The sequence below is a fragment of the Heloderma suspectum genome, chromosome 7 (genome assembly GCF_057233095.1).
Source record: "Heloderma suspectum isolate Gila_16-S chromosome 7, 16-S_ref, whole genome shotgun sequence".
Taxonomy (NCBI): Eukaryota; Metazoa; Chordata; class Lepidosauria; order Squamata; family Helodermatidae; genus Heloderma; species Heloderma suspectum.
This window is the reverse complement of record NC_139464.1, coordinates 55591356-55609872: the sequence shown is the minus strand read 5'-3', so window position 1 is coordinate 55609872 and position 18517 is coordinate 55591356. Positions and strand designations below refer to the sequence as shown.

The following is an 18517-nucleotide window of genomic DNA, read 5'->3' as shown; positions in this document are numbered from 1 at the left end:
CTGATCTTGTTAAGCAGCCTGTCTGGCGTTGCTGGAGGCGCTCCTTAAGATAGGCTGGGCCAGAACCATATAGGGTTTTAAAGGTCAAAACCAACACCGTGAACTTGGCCCGGAAAACAGCTGGTAACCAGTGCAACTCCTTCAGCACTGGAGTGATGTGATCTTGCTGGCAGCTGCCTTTAACCAGGCGAGCCGCTGCGTTCTGTATCAGCTGCAGCTTCCGAACCATCTTCAAGGGTAACCCCATGTAGAGCACACTACAGTAGTCTAAACGAGAGGAGACCAGGGCATGTACTAACAATGGGAGCAGATGGTGGGGAAGGAAGGGTGCAGCCGCCATATCAGATGGAGTTGATACAGTGCTGTCCGTCTCACAGCTGACACCTGAGCCTCCATGAACAGCTGGGAGTCCAAAATGACCCCCAGGCTGCGGACCTGGTCTTTCAAGGGTAGCCATACCCCATTCAACACCAGGTCAACATCCCCCAGCCTCCTCTTGTCTCCCACCAAAAGTACCTCGGTCTTGTCAGGGTTCAGCTTCAGCTTATTCCTCCCCATCCAGCCACTCCCCATCTCCAGACATTTGGACAGGGATTCTATGGGCAACCTTGGTGAAGATTTGAACGAGAGCTAGAGCTGCATGTCATCCGCATATTGATGACACTGCACCCCAAACCTCCTGATGGTTTGGGCTTCACATAGATGTTAAATAGCATTGGGGAGAGGATGGAACCCTGTGGCACTCCACAAGTGAGTGGCTATGGGTCCGAAACCTCCTCTCCCAGTGCTACCCTCTGGTACCTGCCGGAGAGGAAGGACCGGAACCACCGCAATATGGTGTCTCCAATGCCCAACCCCTCCAGGCGGTCCAGGAGGATACCGTGGTCAATGATATCAAAAGCCGCTGAGAGGTTGAGGAGAACAAGGAAGGAGCATTCACCCCTGTCCAGAGCCCTCCTCATATCATCCACCCATCATAAGTGGACTTTGGAAGATGTTAAATAATCCATTCTTTCTACTAGTTTTTAGCTACATTGACAAGTCAGTATGAAAGATGATTAAATTGCAACTGAGAGGTAGTTCATGTGCATGAAAGCAGTAGTTTTCAGCCCTTTCAGGATTTATGTTTAATCTCAAACTCCAATATGGGACCCACTTCTGGGTTTGTTTGTTTTCTACCACAGATGACAATTTTTTCTTTCTCTCTGTCTATATGAAAAGGAAGGACATCTGCATTTTAAAAGCTTTATAGAAGAGGGAATGTTGGCAGGTGCAGCTTCTTATGCAGGAGTGAAAAATCTACACATATCAAATATATTCTACACAACTATTAAAGAAAAAAAGGAATTCATTTGCTTCTAGACATCCTTTCTCAGTTTTTCTCTTTCTGCTACTCTCCTCTTTAAAAATAACCCCAAAGAAGATAGCTCAATTGAAATATCTTTAAATATTTTAAGCCCCTGTTGGCCACTGTCTGAACAAAATGCTGGACTAGATGGGCCTTTGGTCTGATCCAGCATGGCTCTTCTAATGTTCTTATGTCCTAAATGCATAATAGATTCCAGGCACCATTTAAATTGCCATTTTGAATAAAAAGCCTGTGAGGGATTAGCCTCAATCAGCAGTTCTGACTTGTCCAATGTATGGAGTACCCAGAGAGTGGGGCAGTTTCTTTGATTAATGCTATCAGCATTGCTTCGACTTGTCTAAAAAATGAAGGGTGTTAGAAACAGCCTTATATATTCTGCCTCTCTGTCTGTAAACCTTTTTATAGGTTCATTTTGTCTTAGGGTGTAAACCAATGGTTCCAGACGTAAGTCAAATAAAAGGGGTGACAGATGACATCTCCGACTAGAGTCTCTTTGTAATAGTAAGGGTTGTGAAAGGATCCCATTACTGATGTGTTACTTTGGAGAAGCATACAATACATCAATCCATTTTTAAAATGGTTGCGGAATACCTAATTGAGATGACCTAGTAAATAAACATTTCCACTGGACTTTATCAAACGCTTTTTCAGTGTCTAAGGGAGCAACCCTATGGCCACTAGTCAGCAGCCATAGGATACATCGGTTTCCAGGAACCAACCCTGGACCCCACGCTTCAAGGTCAGTTCCTTGAGAACCAACCTTCCCACCCTCCTGCGCTGCCTTGTAGGCAGCACAGAATGGCCCTGAGCTCCACTCTCATAAGACCAGTGCGCAGCAGTGTAAAAGGAACGTTCCTGGGGGCAGGCTGGGGCGGAGAAGGTGGAAATGCCAGTACAACACATCCCATGTGTTATCCAGCTGCTGCTGCCCTCGCTCCGACTTCTCACAGCTAGACAGCCAAAATCAGCTGTCTAGCCATGAATGCAGGGCAGGAGAAGCACAGAGGAGACAATCCCCTCCATGCTTCTCCTGCCCTGCATTGGATAGGTGATCACCTCCGAGTTTAGAGGCGGCCGCCTGTTCCCATAGGATTGTGCTCTAAGGAAACAACTTATTACTATTCAGAATTATTAAATCAATAAATAATTGGAAAGTGACTTCTTCCTGTTACCCGTGGATAAAACTCATCTGATCCAGATGCATTATAGTTCAAATGACCTCTGTAATCTGCTCGGCAAAATGGCTATTCATCTTTTGGCATTGAAGGATCCTGCATTGTCAAATGTACAATGCTCTGGCCTATAAAAACCTAAATGTGTTTGTCTTTAAGGTACTGGAGGTGTTGTTACTTTTTGCTACAACAGATGAACGTAGCTATCTCTCCAAAATGTCAGTATATAATATACAAATGGTTTGTTGTATGAGTGCAAGACAGAAACAGAAACTAGGAGGCAGGAAACATATTCAAACCCACAAAAGGGGTTATTGGGGTGTTCAGAGGACCAAAACAGACATTACTTTAAATTTGTGTTCTGATCTGGTTTGGGACCGTAGCGGGGGGCAGGGGATAAAGAAACTTTGAAGATCTGGATTGGGGTCCCCGCACCTATTTTAGAGTAAAAATGAAAAGAAGATATAACTGCTAGACATGCATTTTAAATAATGCCTGTTTTGGCTCAGAGATGCAGCACTGTCTGTATTCAAGTGAGTTGGAAGCTTGTGGGATATGCAGTCCTACAGGACAGAAAAGAGGGAAAATAGGATGCAGGAAGGAAGGAAAATATTCACAGGCTTAGTTTGGGTCACAAAGCTATGCAGCAGGATTTGTTTGTTTTTACTTTTATAAATAAACCTGTTTGAAATCTGCACCCCAGTTGCCTGACACAATAGTACTACTGTGTAAACAAGGTCAGACGACAAGTAACGTTATTGTGGAAGATTTTAGGTTTTTATGTATTCTATGACCCAGGATTAGCTTTGGCTGGCAAGTGGCAAAGTCCTTTGTTGCTTCTGAGATGGCCTTACAATCTCAGCCAGGATAACTCCTGGCTTCACAGTATGGGGATAAGGAATATATTTAAGCCTTGCAGTCAGGAAGAAAAGAGCATGGCTCTGTATTCAAAATCGGGTATATGACAAAACAAAACTGCAGATTCACATTTATTTAGTAACATCATCACCATGATATAAAATTGCTTTTCTACAAATAAATTAGTATGGCTACTATTAATCTAGCTATGCACAGTTTAACATGCAAATCTACGTGTGTGTGTGTGTGTGTGTGTGTGTAAATATGACATTCACCATTATAGAATAAATGTAGCAATATATGTTTGTGTAGAAGCTATGTTGGTTGCCATCAATTGATCTGAATTTAACTCTAAAAGTAAGAACTTTGAGTGATAACATTATGCAAGCATAAGTTGCATTATTTGTTTTCTGCTATGGTTCAGTAGTTCTGGCTACAATCCTATTCATGCTTACCTGGGAGTAATTACCATTGTACTCAGTTGGGCATTCTTCTGAGTAGACAAGCAAAGGATTGCAGTATCAGACTCTGATTTCCATTCTAATGCAGAGGACACTTTTTAAATTAGATACAATTTTTCATATCGAAATTAATTTTGAATTGAATAGGCATGCTACTAGTGTCTATGAAGATATTTTTCTAGATCTTGATGAATAGCATTATTATTTTCAAAACAGCCACACAATTTAATATTTGAGATTACATTGAACCCTATATACCAGGAGTAGGTAACCTTTTGGGGCCTATGGGCACATATGGCAATTTCAGAAACTATTGTGGGCACCAGCACAAAATGGCTGCCATGGAAGATGTGGCGAGTCACAACAGACAAGTAACCTGCCCAAAAGGCTAAGTACAAAGCAGAGACAGGGTCTGAGCCCCAGCATATTAAACAACTCCTTTGATCCCACGGTTTTCAGCACCAACAGAAACCTATTTCACAGAATGCAAACTTTTTCTCTCAGCCCCTTCTGCCAGCCACTCATTCCCCCATCTCTTTTTCTCCCTCACTGTGGATCACCACTCATACACACTTTCTCTCACCCAGCTCACCACGCAGTGTCACACTACATGCCTCCATCCATCCATCATCCAGCCACACACACACTCACATGTGCAAGCAAGCACCCCATGCACCCATCATGAATGCATACATGCATACACACACATATCCTTCCCTTCTCGTCCTCGTTGCAAGCACATGAAAAATCATACTCTTTTTTCAGGACCCTTCCAAAATCCCCCTTTAATCCTTTCTCTCTCTCTCTCTCTCTCTCTCTCTCTCTTTCTCACAAACATGGAACCCCCATTCATTCAGCCATACAAGCACAACTCTCTCCAACCCAGCCCCCCCCGCCCTGTTGCTCCCACCTGACTCCCCAAGCCCCTGTGGGCTTCTTGCTACTCTCCCCTCCCTTCTGGCTTCCCTGACCCCCCAGCTAGCTTACCACTGCCCTTCCTATCCCTCACAGCTTACCAGACAAGTGATACAAGTCCCTTTTTCTCCCTCCCCCATCTTTTTCTTGGTGGCTGGGTGTGCTGCAGAGGAGAGCAATGGCCTGCAGCCACCACCACCTTCATTTCCTAAGAATATGTCTGAGCCCATGTGGGGCTCAGAGGTATTCAGGGGAAATAAAGATGGCAGCAATTGAACACACTCTCTGAAGTGATCCCAGCTGCTGGTAAGAAAATGTGTTATTCCTTTTTTAAAGTGGGAGGGGTAGGGGACCTCAGTGAGTGCCAAGAAACATGTCTGGGGGTACACTGGTGCCCATGGGCACCATGTTGCCCACCCCCTATATACTTTGTGGGGATAGATTACTTTAAAAGAAATGAACATTTATTATATTTTGCTTATCTGTATATTTTAGTGATAGTCTTTAAAACCATTTGGAATAGACACGATCCAGCAAATATAAACTTTTTATAATCTATAAACTGAAAACAAACAAAAAATAGAATATTGCAGTTGGAGTGCATTTTCCAATATGTCGCACTTATTGTCCATTAGACACAGGTGAAATCCTGGCTCCATTGTAGTTAGTGTTTCAGCTGCCATTCAGCTCAATAGACCACAGATTTCACAAAACAGCAAAATAAACTTTCAGATACAAGCTACATAGAGCACATTGCAGGGAAAAAACTGGGAACCCTTTGGAATAGATGGGCACTGCTTCTTCTGCTTTCCATAGATAATACTGGACAAAATGAGGTTGTACCAGTACTAGTATCATAGGGATGTGCAAACTCCATTGAGAAATATCACAAATCTTATTATAATGCTTTAACTTCCCTCAAGATTCCACAGGTGTTTTGCAGCGTCAGCCTTCAAATTTGCTTTAAATATACTCTGCTGGTGTTGTAAACTCTACAAGAATAAAAGGACATGTTTTAAAACACTGTTAATAGAATGCCGTGCTCTAAATGCCTGGAGATTTCTAATTTTGTGTGCTTGTACATGCTCATTTCTTTTCAAAAATATAGATATTTGGCTCCAGTCTTGGTGTTTTGCAGCTATTAATGCCTTATGTATAACATCTCTCATATAAAGCAATTTTACGTATAATGCAGTTTTGCAGCTGTTAATGCCTTACATATAACATCTCTCATCAGTGAATTGAAGGTAGGGGAAGAGATTCTTGCTACATAATGGAACATAGTACCTGACATTTACAGCAATGTTTATATTCATAAAGGTAGTAAAAGGCAAAATTACATATTCTACCTTTGCTTAATATATAATATTTTGAATGCACTGTTTGAGAATGTACAGGCCAAGATACATACAATGTACAACAATGGCAACACTTTTATTGATTTTACTAGCTGTTCTGGGTGGAACCCAAATGAGGAAATACATTAGAGTAGCCAAAGCATCCTCTTGTCATTTAAAGTAAAGAAAGCACTAAGTAAGTTCTTCTGAGAAAGAATAGGAAGTAACACAACCCTAAAAATAAAAATCAAACTCTGCGGAAAAATGAAAGTATAAGTGGGAGACATGTGGAAAGTCTAACAAGTTTAATGCCAGCAAAACTTGCTCATTAAGTCAGCAACACAACAACTGTGACACTGAGCTGTCCTTAAATAACAACAGCCTGAAGGAGTCGGAAGCAGAGCATGAGGTCAAATGGAATTGGAGGTTTGATTTCATTGCCATCGAGGCGGAGATAGCGGAGGCGTGGCAAATTTCTCTCATAAGCATGATCTCCTGGGATAGGAATTGGACACATTTGAGTGCCATTAACACCTACAAAAAACAAACAAATATGTGAATAAAAGTATTGGGAGAAAAGTTTCTAATAAGTTATCTACACAGGGTAAATGTTTCAAATATGTTCTTCTAAATTTAGACTTTCTTAGAGAGCCAGTAAGGTCACAGTTCAGCATCTGTTTCTTCCTGTCTCTCATGGAAGGTGAGAAAGGCAAGAAAGTAAATCAAGAGCCTGCTTTTGGTTAACCATTGCTTGCTGGCTAAAGGATGGCAGAGAGGGAACAAACCTAACCTACCATGGGAGGGAGTACCAAAGCCTGGGAGTGACCACCAAAAAGGCCTTCTCTTGGGTCACCACCAAATGGCGGTCTGAAGGCAGCAGTCCCAAAAGAAAGGTCTCTCCAGAAGATCTTAAGAACCAGGCTTGTATGGGAGAAGGTAGTGTTTCATGTAGCCTGGTCCCAAGCCATATAGGTCTTTATAGGTCATGACCAGCACTTTGAGTTCCGCTCGGAAACAGATCGGTAGGCATAGAAGCTGCTGTAACAAAGGAGTCACACGCTCCCTATAACCAGTGCCCGTCAACAGTGAAGCTACTGTAACAAGGGAGTCACATGCTCCCCGTAACTGGCCCCGGTCAACAATCTGGCCACAGGATTCTGTACCGGCTGAAGTTTCTGAACAGTTTTTGAAGGCAACCCAATGTTGAGTGTGTTACAGTAGTCCAAACAGGATATGACTAAGGCATGGGTACCTCTAGCTAGATCAGATATCTCTAGAAACTGGTGCAGTTGGCACACTAGCACCGGCTGTGCAAATGCATTCCTGGCCACTGCCAAGCTAGTGAGAAACTTGCTCATTTCTTCCTATCCCTGAAATCTCTGAAGGGGTGCTGCTGCCAAGGGGACCTAACAACTTTCCAGCAGTCTCCCAAATGTTTAAGTGAGTTTGCATTCATCAGTTCTCCAGTTCATCTCTGGGCTTATTTTCATTAACATATGTCTCACCTTTGAAGGTCTTAATGAAAGTTATTTGGTAATTTTACACAAATTAACTTTGTTACCAAAGGAGCCAGATGCATCTGAATAACTCACATTTCACTGATTCCAGAAAAATGTAAAATTGACGGTGGCAAAGTATGTGCAGTTCAAGCTTGTATTAAACTAAAAGGATTGCTTTAGTACCATGCTGTCAGTGAAATCTGGTCAAAAGTGACAAATGCCATAAAAACTAACTACTTATTAAACCGCAGGGGTTTTTCCCCTCTTCTTCACTGGAACCGAATCTTGCTTCATGATGCTTACATTTCCAATACCAATATGGGAGTGTATGCCTCATCTCGCACACATTTTGTAAGAATGAGTAATAATCGACTTAATTGTATAACTGCCCTGGATGTGTGAGACCAAAGTATAAATCCTTGCTCAATTTTTAAGATGACTGCCTCAGCCGTGGGTGGCATCCCAATCTATTATGAGGATAAATTGAGATAAGGATATACTGTAAGCTGCCTTGAGTCATATGGATAGGGTGGGGGGGGGAATCTAAAACTGACATATTTATAAGCCTTAGGGCGCAATCCTATGGCCACTAGTCAGTGGCTGGACAGCCATAGGATAGGTTGAGTCCTGGAGAAACAACCCCCACCCCCTCCGAAGCCTCTGTGCTTGGAAGAGCAGTATGGAGTGGCAAAAACAGGGTGTTCCCAGGGATGGGACGGGGCGGTCGGAAATGCTGCTATGACACATCCGGTGCGTTGTCCACCCGCTGCTTCCCACTCACCGAGGTCTCATTGCTAGACAGCCGAAATTGGCCGTCTAGCCATGAAAGCAGGGTGGCGGGAGGAAGGAGGAGATCCGCTCCTCACCACTCCTCCCACCCTGCATTGGATAGGCGGTTGCCCCTGGGGTCAGAGGCAACCATCGATCCAGATAGGATTGCTCCCTTATAGTAATTAAATATGGCAGGTTGGGTAATTCAAATGTCCCATGAAGGTTTATTCCTCGAAAAGATCAAATTGTCAGGTGTGCAAAGATCTGCTTAATTACATTTGTGCTGATAGACAAAGGGTCCTACTTGTTGTGATAATTACATAGTCATTGACATGTTAGAATTAGGTTAGGTGGCTTTAGCTTGCATATCCTGAAGAGGTGGACTCTTAAGTCAGGGCAGAAAGTATTTACTGGTAGATCCCTGGGTGATTTGCAGTCGATCAACAAGCATTTCTGAATCCAAACAATAGCAGCAGCAAACACTCCACCACCACCACCAAAATTATACTGCTGAAGTGACGAAAGCTTGGGGTAACCATGAGTGGATTTGATTGTGGAGTGGAAGGACCGTGAGCTTCATTCATTTCTGGTACTCAAAGCAAATTCCTGGGCTCAGAATCCTTTAATTCTTCTAAGTGCATGTCTTTTGCATTACACCCCCAGTTGGTGGATCTTGCAACTCTAGTAAAAAAACAAACACACAAAGTAGATCCCTGAAGTCTGCTCACCCCTGCTCTAAATCACAGTATTTTTCTATTGGAATAGGAAATAGCAGAAGGAGTTTCCAGATGCTTAGCAAGTATGTAAGGACTAAAGGACTGTAGCCAAATATTTAGTAGTTAAATTCAAATCTATTGTGCATTCCTGCCTCCTTTATTGCCTGTTACCTTTAAGAATAATCTGGGTAGATTATTTCATCAGGTGAAACTCATAAAGGTAGAGCCCTCTTAGCATGGAAACATGCAGAGTTTTCTACTTTTCTGCCCTATGTGCTTGCTTGGCTATTCGCTAAGTGACACAGTGCCTTGAACAACTTCGGATGTAGTTGCAGAAAAGCAGCTGTGCGAACTGAGGCACAATATAATGGTGGGCCGTTCTGCATGCCCAGTATTGCTGTGTGTATGAGAGAGTGTTTTTATGTGAGTATGAAAAGCAGGGGGCTATGTTTGTTGGCTCACTTTCTGACTGATCTGGTCTGCTCTGCATGTGTATCGCCATCTAGCCGCTGTCTAGCAGCCATAGGATTGCTCCCTAATTATGTAATATTATTATGCATATTTTACATGTTGTTTGATGTGTGATCTTTGGCTGGGTTCACCAGCTTGAGGTGTGCACTTTTAGTTGTTGCTTTGTGCCTGTGACACCATTGTAGTCTGGTTTGTATAAGGCTGATCTTTCCTGGCCTGGTATCCTGTATGGATGGATTTCTTGCTGGCAAAGGATCATCTAGGTAGAATTTTATCAACTCATAAAGGTATAGCTGCATACCAAGGGTGAATAGAGGATTTTCGGTGGGCTCCACACCCCAACCCTTCAGCACTGAACCTTACCCGTGACCCTTCTAGGCACCGGTCTAACCCTCCTAATCATTACCCCAGGCTCTCACTCAGGTACAAGAATTTTATTTTTCAGGAATTAGGAAGCCTACTTCTTCCCTGCCATATATTCCTGCTACTTGGCACACAATCCATTACTTTTGGTCATAAATATGAATGCCAACCAGCCATTCACTTCTATATGAGAAAGTAAATGGCCTTCAATCTGATGGCACTGACAGAGGCAGTCCACTTCTTACTTCTGGCCAGTCTGGCCTCCACTGACAATTTTCAGCAGGACAGGCACACACACACGTTACTTTAATCACTCCTCCCCGACTATAATAGTGACAGGTGTTACTTTCACACTAGTAGACAAAATAGGGCTAAGTCATAATTGGATAGAATTTACATTTTATGTTAGAGGCACTCATATTTCTGAATTGTGATAGGTTCTGATTAAATAAGAGTGGGCCCAGTTGTAAATTCTTCTAATTCTAACACACCTGTATACTTGTGAGTAATTTTTAACAACCTTGCTTTCCTCCCCCATTTATGCTGCATCCTATGCATGTTACTCAGAAGCCAGTCCAGCTGAGCACAGGATCGCAAACTTTAGTGCTGTAAATGGAAAAGAAAGATAGTGTTATTTCATGGGGGGAAATCTGGCTTAGTTTCTGATATGCACTTACTGTCGATCCTGTTGTTATCAAGATGAAGATGTTCAAGGTGAACAGTGATAGCTGGAATTCTGGTGAGCTCATTGTAAGAGAGCTGAAGGTCAAGAAGAGATGAAATATTAAAGACTTTGGTTGGTAGACCTTCATCAGTTAATTTATTGTTGTTCAGTCGAAGGAAAATCAGCTTGAGCATTGCATCAAAGTAATTTGCTGGTATTGCTTCAATAGAGTTATTGTCCAAAAACAGCTGTATTATATTAGCTGGGAGGATTGGTGGCATTTTAGTAAGTGAATTTTGAGCAATGTTGAGTTGCATGAGGCTGCTAAGACCTTGGAAGGTGTCACTTGAGAGAGTACTGTCCAACAGCTTATTTTGATGTAGATCTAGCATAGTGAGGTTTTCCAAATTGTCAAAGGCTCTTCCAGGGATTGTAGTGATTTTGTTTCTGGCCAAACGCAGCTGCTCTAAGCTTGTTGGCAGCGGAACAGGCACCTCTTCTAACTCATTATCTTCAAGAAACAAGTAAAGCAGACTTTTCAAGTTGCTGAATACACCCTTTTCAATTCCATTGCTAGTGATTTTGTTGTTGTTCAGATTTATCCATCTTAGTCGTGTGGCATTCACAAAGGGTTTCTCTGTAACTGTTTCAATGAGATTGTTTTGAAGATAGAGATACCAGATTCTTGCTGGGATGGCAGGTATTTCTTTAAGTTCCTTGCTATCACAATATAAAGCATTTGGGAAATTAGGAGGACAAAAACATTCTTGTGGACACTCAAAGGTGTAGTAAGACCAGTCGTATGGGTCAGTCTCATCATTAAATGATCTGATATTTCGAGTCCACACAGTATTGGTCAAGAAGACTACCAAAAGGCTGGAATATAGTTTTACATTCATAGTTTACCTTAGAAAGAGGGGAAAAGGTAGTTATAAGAAAGCATATCTCCACAGTATCTTTTTTTTCCTAAAAGCAACAATGTGCTCTCTGTTTGAGAGTTGTCATCTTTATAAGGGTGAAATGCTGCCTTACATGGTGTCCCTAGTTTTTTCCTGAGGCAGAAAGAAGGGTCAGTATCTTAATAAACAAGCTATGACCCCCAAATAGTATATGCCTCAGTCTGGATTCCTTATACATAGTTTATCAGAAGTTGTGTGCACATTCAGACCTTGTTTAAAAGAAGCTAGAAGCAGAATTTTTTTCTCTTACTGAAAGCAGTGCTTTCATTAACATTTTAAACTGGTCTTTTCCCTAGCATGGCAAAATATTTAAAAATGCCTCTGTGTCATCTGAAAAAGAGGTGAGATATGACGCCAGCCATCATTCTTTACTCCTTTGCAGAACTCACATGTTCTTTTGTACTCCTAATTGAGAAGGGCATCTGGATCAGATTTTGTAGGCCCCGGATCTCATCATACACAAGAGGAAGATCAAAGACTATTTTAACAGCTGCTTGCTGGGCATGTTCCCTAGAAGTCTAGAAAGATCTGTTTGAAAAATCTACTCCTCTCCTTCAGACACTCCCCTGTGCTCCAAATTATTGCCTTTCTTCTAAAAAGAAATTGTAAATTACTTAGAAAACAAATTCTGCCTAGAATGTCACTTTTATTGCTTCACACATATTCAGACTTCTTTGTCCAGATCCATTCTTAAATTGTTCACATTAGGGCTAACATTTTCCATTACTATACATTAAAATATTGGATATGCAAGCCAAGTTCCTACAGTAATGTTTATACAATACAACAGTAGTGCATCCCCGCTATAATATCTGACTTGGTTTATAAAAGTGTGTTATATAATATTATTTTATTTTTCAAAGACAATAAAAGAGTAAACCTGCTGCAACAACATGCACTGAAGTGCCACAGAGAAAAGAGGTTTGTGTGTGTATGTGTGTGTAAAGTTAAGCATCATAAGGATCACTATTGCAAAAGGAAAATAAATGCCTTGTATTGTTGATTTTAAAAATAATTCTGCTACTGGTCTAAAACATCAAGTCCAATATCTCAAAGACCTAATAACCTTTGAAACTGCTGGATAACAGTCCACAAAATTGCTGGAAGTAATCAAAGAGAAAGGGAGAGACAAAGAGACACTAAATGATCTCCAGGAAATGTCATATTTGATTTAACACAATGTATTTGACATCTTTCTCTTACATAAATATCATAAATATATCTTACATAAATATATCTCATTCTCAAAACTGATAAAAGTAATGAAAATATTTTACCTTGTACAGGTTAGATGGTGATTTCTGGAGGCTGTTGGAAATCATTTAATTACAACAGTCTTTGCTTCCTTTCAACATTATTTGTAGTCTGAACCCTTGAAATGTGTTGCATATAACTCTAAACTATACAACAGCAATCCCCAGACACATTACCCAAGACACCTAATTTTTCTATTGTTTCTAATTTGACAATGCTTCAGAATCCAGCTTACCTCAGCCTTCTTGGATTCTCTCCTGTTCTTCCTATTGGTCGCTGTTGTTAGACTGTAAGAGATTGACTCAGGCACCACGTAGTGTTTTATGAATACAGCCTAATATATATGCATCAATGACTACAACGGTTAACCCCTAAAGTAGCTATGCACCTCAGAATCCCTACACACTAAAATACAGGAAATCCTGGATTTCACATCAGGCAGCTACAGCCCTTAAGGGCATTCCCAGAGACGCTACGCTCAGGTTTTAAAAGAATAGACAGACTGAGCTAGAAATCAGTTGACATACATTAATGCATCTGTAATCAAAAAATGTTAATAAATCATTTTCAAGCTATCTAAATCAGGGAACAAAGAATTAAAACTAGTGCCATCTGTTCCTGTGGAAACCTTTGATTTGATTCTTATCAAAAACATATGCAGGAATCCTTTTAAATATATGATTCTTATTTAGGAAAACTAGGGAAGACTGTTAAGGATTCGTAAAAGTATTTTGATACTATTCAAATAGTTTGATATAATTCTTGTTCTGCACATGTTCTTTTTGAATAACTTCGAGGAAATGGGGCATTTTCATCAAACTGACTTTGTGCCACCTGTTCTAAATTGTGTTGCTTTTTTTGATCATTACTGCACCAGTTACACTTTTTATGCCTAAGTAGTTTCAGCATTTGTTTTCTATCCAGTTTTACAAACAACAGCATGCACATGCCACATGAGACTAAAAGAAAAAGCAAAAGCAAAGCAAATTAAAAGTTTCTACTACTAGCATAGCTAGATTAGCAACCCAGAAATTCTTTTTTGCTTTTAAATTGATGTGCTGATGAGGTGCTGGGGGGAGGCGTAGAACGTGGCAGCTGCTGCTGCTTATGAGCCTCCACCAAGGAGAATGGGCCCCCCATGCCCTTACTGACAAGTGTTGAGAGACAGCAACAGAGGTAGGTGGATGCTGGGTTGGCAATGTGAATTGTCCACTGCTGCTAACTTGCCCAAAGTGTCCTGTTGGGGCACAGGGTGCTTCGGACAGCAGCACCCAGCCTCCACCTGGCTGAGCATCTTGCTTTCCACTGGCAAGGACATGCCCCCGCTTAGTTGTTGCTCGGTGGAGACAGCAAACTCTCCTCCCTTCCCACCTCACTGGCCCCAGCAGCTGATTTTAAGGCAAACAAAGAGATGCCCTCGGTTGCCAGTCTGGCACCCTAACGACGGGTTATTTGCAGAACTATGTTTCTACATAAACAGTTGGGCTTCGTTTTCTGAAGGCCCCTGTAATACAAACCAGCTCAGTTCTACCTCTATCTCATTTTGGTTTAATAACACATTTAATTACAATGTTTTATGGCACTGCATATGTCTTGCCTCAAAAACAGCAGGAATAAAGAAAAAAATATAGTGAAACAAGACATTATAGGCCAGCTTTGAATGTGATCCAGGGAACGCAAGGGTGGTTAATACTAGGGGTGTAAAAAGTTCTGAAAATTTGAGGCCATGGGGAAAAAACAGGGGGGAGGGCATGACAAGAAATTCTGGGGAAAATGGAAAAATAAGCAGTACTCTTGTTAGTGCTCTTTACAGATCTAAAGTCACCTTGTGGCCTTAGGACAGCCTTCCCCAACCTGGTGCCCTCCAGATATTTTGGCAGCATGGCCCCGCTGGTCAGGAGTTCACATATCTTCATCCTTGTAAAGAAGAATGTGCATAGCTCTTGATAGGAATACTCTAGTTTGGGCCCCTAGGCATAATCTTGATGGAGGAGATATTGGCACGTCACTACTCATAAGCATCATTTTAAATGCAGTGTTCCAGTATCAAGACACAGTGCAAAACATAATGGTTTTGCTGAATAGGTACAAACATACTCCAGTGTATTTTATCATGCAAGTCACTACATACGGACAAAGATATATTCCTCCAGTGTGAGTAATGTCAATATTTCTAAGAATGAAAGAAATTACTTTTAGAAATTATTCCACATTCCGTATTGGGGTGGGCACGGGCACCTGATTCCATCTGGAAATCCAGCAGAACGCCCCCTGCCCGCACTCCGAGCCCCGCTCACTGAGCCCATGCCCCCACTCTTGGCAAGCGGCCTGCGCTCAGGTGGCCTCTTCAAACTCTGCAGTCGCCAGTTTTTGAAAAATAAAATGGCAATCACAAAAATGCAAATTTTCATGCATGCGCAAGTATGTACATTTTTGTGATGGCCATTTTATTTTTCAAAAAATGGTGACTGCAGAGCTTGAGAAGGCCACCGGGGTGAGTGCAGGCTTCTTGCCAAATGTGGGAGGGGCTTGAGCACAGTCCAGGATCAGCAAGTGGGGGCAGGAACTGGGGGAGCACCTGACGGGGGTGGGTTCACACATCCCTATTCCTTATCTTCATAACACTGTTCATTACATTTCTCATTAGGACTTACTAGATCTTTCCTGGGTAGGGGTGTACAGATTACTCACCCCGTTCTGGGTTGGGCCATCTGCTGGGGGGGAGAGGCGATCCGTCCCTCCCCACCAGAATCCTCCCGGCCAGCTCCACTCTGCAGCGACCCCGCAGAGCCACCGGTCGGGCCCGCCCACAGCCAGACTTCTGTCCACTGCTGGGCTGCGGCCGCTATAGCAGCCGCCATTTGCATCCCTGCATAAGCCCTGATAGGCTACATATATATATTTATATAGCCTATCACGGCAAAGAGCAGGGATGCAAATGGCATAGCAGACGCTATTTGCGTCCCTGTTCTTTGCCATGACAGGCTATGTAAATACTTCAGGGATGTACAAAAGTCACTTATCTTTTCGCAGCTTGGATTCGCAGTGGGGGGGAGGTGCTCCATCCCTCCCCCCGGAATCCTCCCTGGGCCGGCTCTGCTCCGCGGCGGCTCCATGGAGCCGCCAGCCAGGTCCATCTGCAGCCAGAGTTCTGGCCACGGCCAGCTGCTGCAGACGCAAATGGTGGCCACCATAGCGGCCGCCATTTGCATCCTGCCAGGCTGCCGTAATAGGCTACATAAATACTTACGTAGCCTATCACGGCAGCTTTGCAGGACGCAAATGGCAGCTGCAGCAGCCGGCCGAAAGACCAGCCGCCGCCGCCGGAGCCCCAGGTAAGTTTCATTCTGGGGGGACTCAGCGGGGTGGCGGGGGGTGGGAGGCCGTTCCGCCACAGATTTTGGCCTCACTGAAATCCGTGGTGGAATTCTCCACCATCCCTAAAATACTTACGTAGCCTATCTAGGGATGTATGAAAGTGACTTACCTTTTGCAGATTTTGTTGGTGGTGGTGGGGGGAGGCATTCCATCCCTCCCCCACAATCCTGGCCGGGGGAGGAGGTGCTCTGTTCCTCCCCCCAGAATCCTCGAATGGTCGGCTGTGCTCCGCAGCAGCTCCGCGGAGCAGCTGGCCAGGCCTGGCCAGGCCAGAGCCATCCGCAGCTGGATTTCCGGCTGTGGAGGGCTCTGGGTAAAAACAAACAACCGCTTTCGCAAATGGTGGCAGCTACAGCCACCGCCATTTCCATTCCTTCTTTTTGGCCGTCTTAATCTACGTAAATATTGACGTAGACTATGACGGCGAAAATAAAGGGGAATGCAAATAGCGTAGCAGGTGCTATTTTAGTCCCTTTTTGATTCCCCGTTTTAGCCTATGTAAATCTTTATGTAGGCTAAAACGGTGAATCAAAAGGGGACGCAAATAGCACCCGCTACGCTATTTGCGTTCCCCTTTATTTTCGCCATCATAGCCTACATAAATATTTACGTAGATTAAGACGGTAAAAAGAAGGAATGCAAATGGTGGCGGCCGTAGCCGCCGCCATTTGCGTACACGGTTTTGTTTGTTTTTTAAACCCAACCAACCATGATAGGCTACGTAAAGATTTATGTAGCCTATCACGTCTTTTTTTTTTTTACACAAGCCTGGAAATGGCGGCGGCAGCAGCTGGTCGGAAGACCGGCCGGAGCTGCCGCCGGAGCCACCGCTGCCTGGAAGATCCGCCCCCGGTGAGTCTCGTCCCGGGGGAATCTGCGGGGGGGGGCAGGCCGTTCCGCCACAGATTTCGGGAGGCCGAATGCACTGGCATTCGGCTCACCGAGATCCGTGGCGGAATTGTCTGACATCCCTAAACCTATCACGGCTAAAGTAGGGAGGTGAATGGTGGCTGCAGACCAGAGCAGCCATTCATGGCCGCAGACTGGGGAGCGGACAGACCGGATGGCTGACAACAGGTAGAGTCCATCCCGGGGAAGTTTCGCAGGTGGCGGGGGGGATTGCTCCACCATGGATTCCGGGGGGCTGGATTCTGAAGAATCCGGCCTCATTGGAGTCTGTGGTGGAATTCTCTAACATCCCTGTTCCTGGGTCCTGACTGTCATACTAATGTTACATCCCTTGAGGTTGCTGGAGATTGGGTTCTGGCCATACAAAATGGTACAGCATGAGGTTCGAAAAAAAGTTGTGTAAATATATATTTTGAAGCTATATGCATTTTAATCTAGAACAAATAGAGTTCCCATCAGATATAGTGCATGAGAGAGATGGCGCACGACTATTCAAGATTAATTGTTTTTCATATGTAGGGTCAAATCCTCATGAGCATCATCTAACAAACATTAACTTTAACACTGCTCTTCACAAGAAATTAATAAAACCCCTTTATCTCTCATAGGTGATTGGCTCTATCAAAACTGAGCATATGTTCAGTGGATGCATCAGGCATGTACATAAAATATTGTGTGCATTAGCATCTGTGTGGCTTCCGCAGCATAGGTCTTTGCAGTAAGGTAGGGATGGATGAATCAGTCTATTTCCATTCTGTGTCACTTTCACATGTGTTGTTCACCCCCACACACAAAATTCACATTTAAATATTTATTTTTCAATGTCTTTTCCTTAAAAATACACATTTTAAAACATATTTTCTTTCAAAACATGCATTTTTAGATTATTTGATACATTTTTAGAACATTTGGGAAGGCCAAATCCAGTGAATAATTGGATATTAATAATTGCACATTAGTCCAGGAGGTACAGATCATTTCAGTTCGTATCAGTCTCAGGAAGATCAAATTCCTCAAGCATCCCTAGATTAGGACGGGACTGTATGTAAAGAAAAGCAGTGGAGCGGTAGTTTTAAACACAATTCAATATGGCTAGACCTTTAGAGAAGAACTAGATACATAACCTCCTTAACACACTGGGCGAGTTTGCTCATCACACTAAGCCACACTGAAGATAAGCCATGGTGGTTTGTTTTTTTAAATGGATAACCCACATTACTCCCATCAGACAATCAGGCACACTGTCTGCAGCTTGCTGTGGGTTGTTTGTTTCCCCCTCAGTTCTCCCACCCGTTCCCAGCACATATCCCATCCCATACACATTTGCGGCAGAGCTCCTTGTTTCCTTGTTCCCTGCGTCAACACCCTTTCTGCACTTGGTCCACTGGGATTGCTGGCTCACGAGGAAACCCCCCCCCCCA

The 18517-nt window shown here is 43.1% G+C and overlaps 1 protein-coding gene across 2 annotated transcripts; it reads right to left on the bottom strand.

Annotated features, from left to right (window-relative positions):
• Window positions 1-3518: 3518 nt before the first annotated feature.
• KERA (keratocan) lies at window positions 3519-13105 on the bottom strand. 2 transcript variants are annotated; one of them, XM_084811777.1, is made up of 3 exons: window positions 12833-13025; window positions 10610-11502; window positions 3519-6646 (listed from the first exon to the last, which is right to left on the bottom strand). In XM_084811777.1, the coding sequence occupies exons 2-3, from the start codon at window positions 11493-11495 to the stop codon at window positions 6480-6482; spliced, it is 1053 nt and encodes a 350-aa protein (XP_084667903.1). In that variant the 5' UTR covers window positions 11496-11502; window positions 12833-13025; the 3' UTR covers window positions 3519-6479. The 2 variants fall into 2 exon arrangements, with proteins under 2 accessions (XP_084667903.1, XP_084667902.1); XM_084811776.1 differs by lacking the exon at window positions 12833-13025 and adding an exon at window positions 13045-13105 and having other exon boundaries at window positions 5252-6646.
• Between the last annotated feature and the right edge of the window lie 5412 nt (window positions 13106-18517).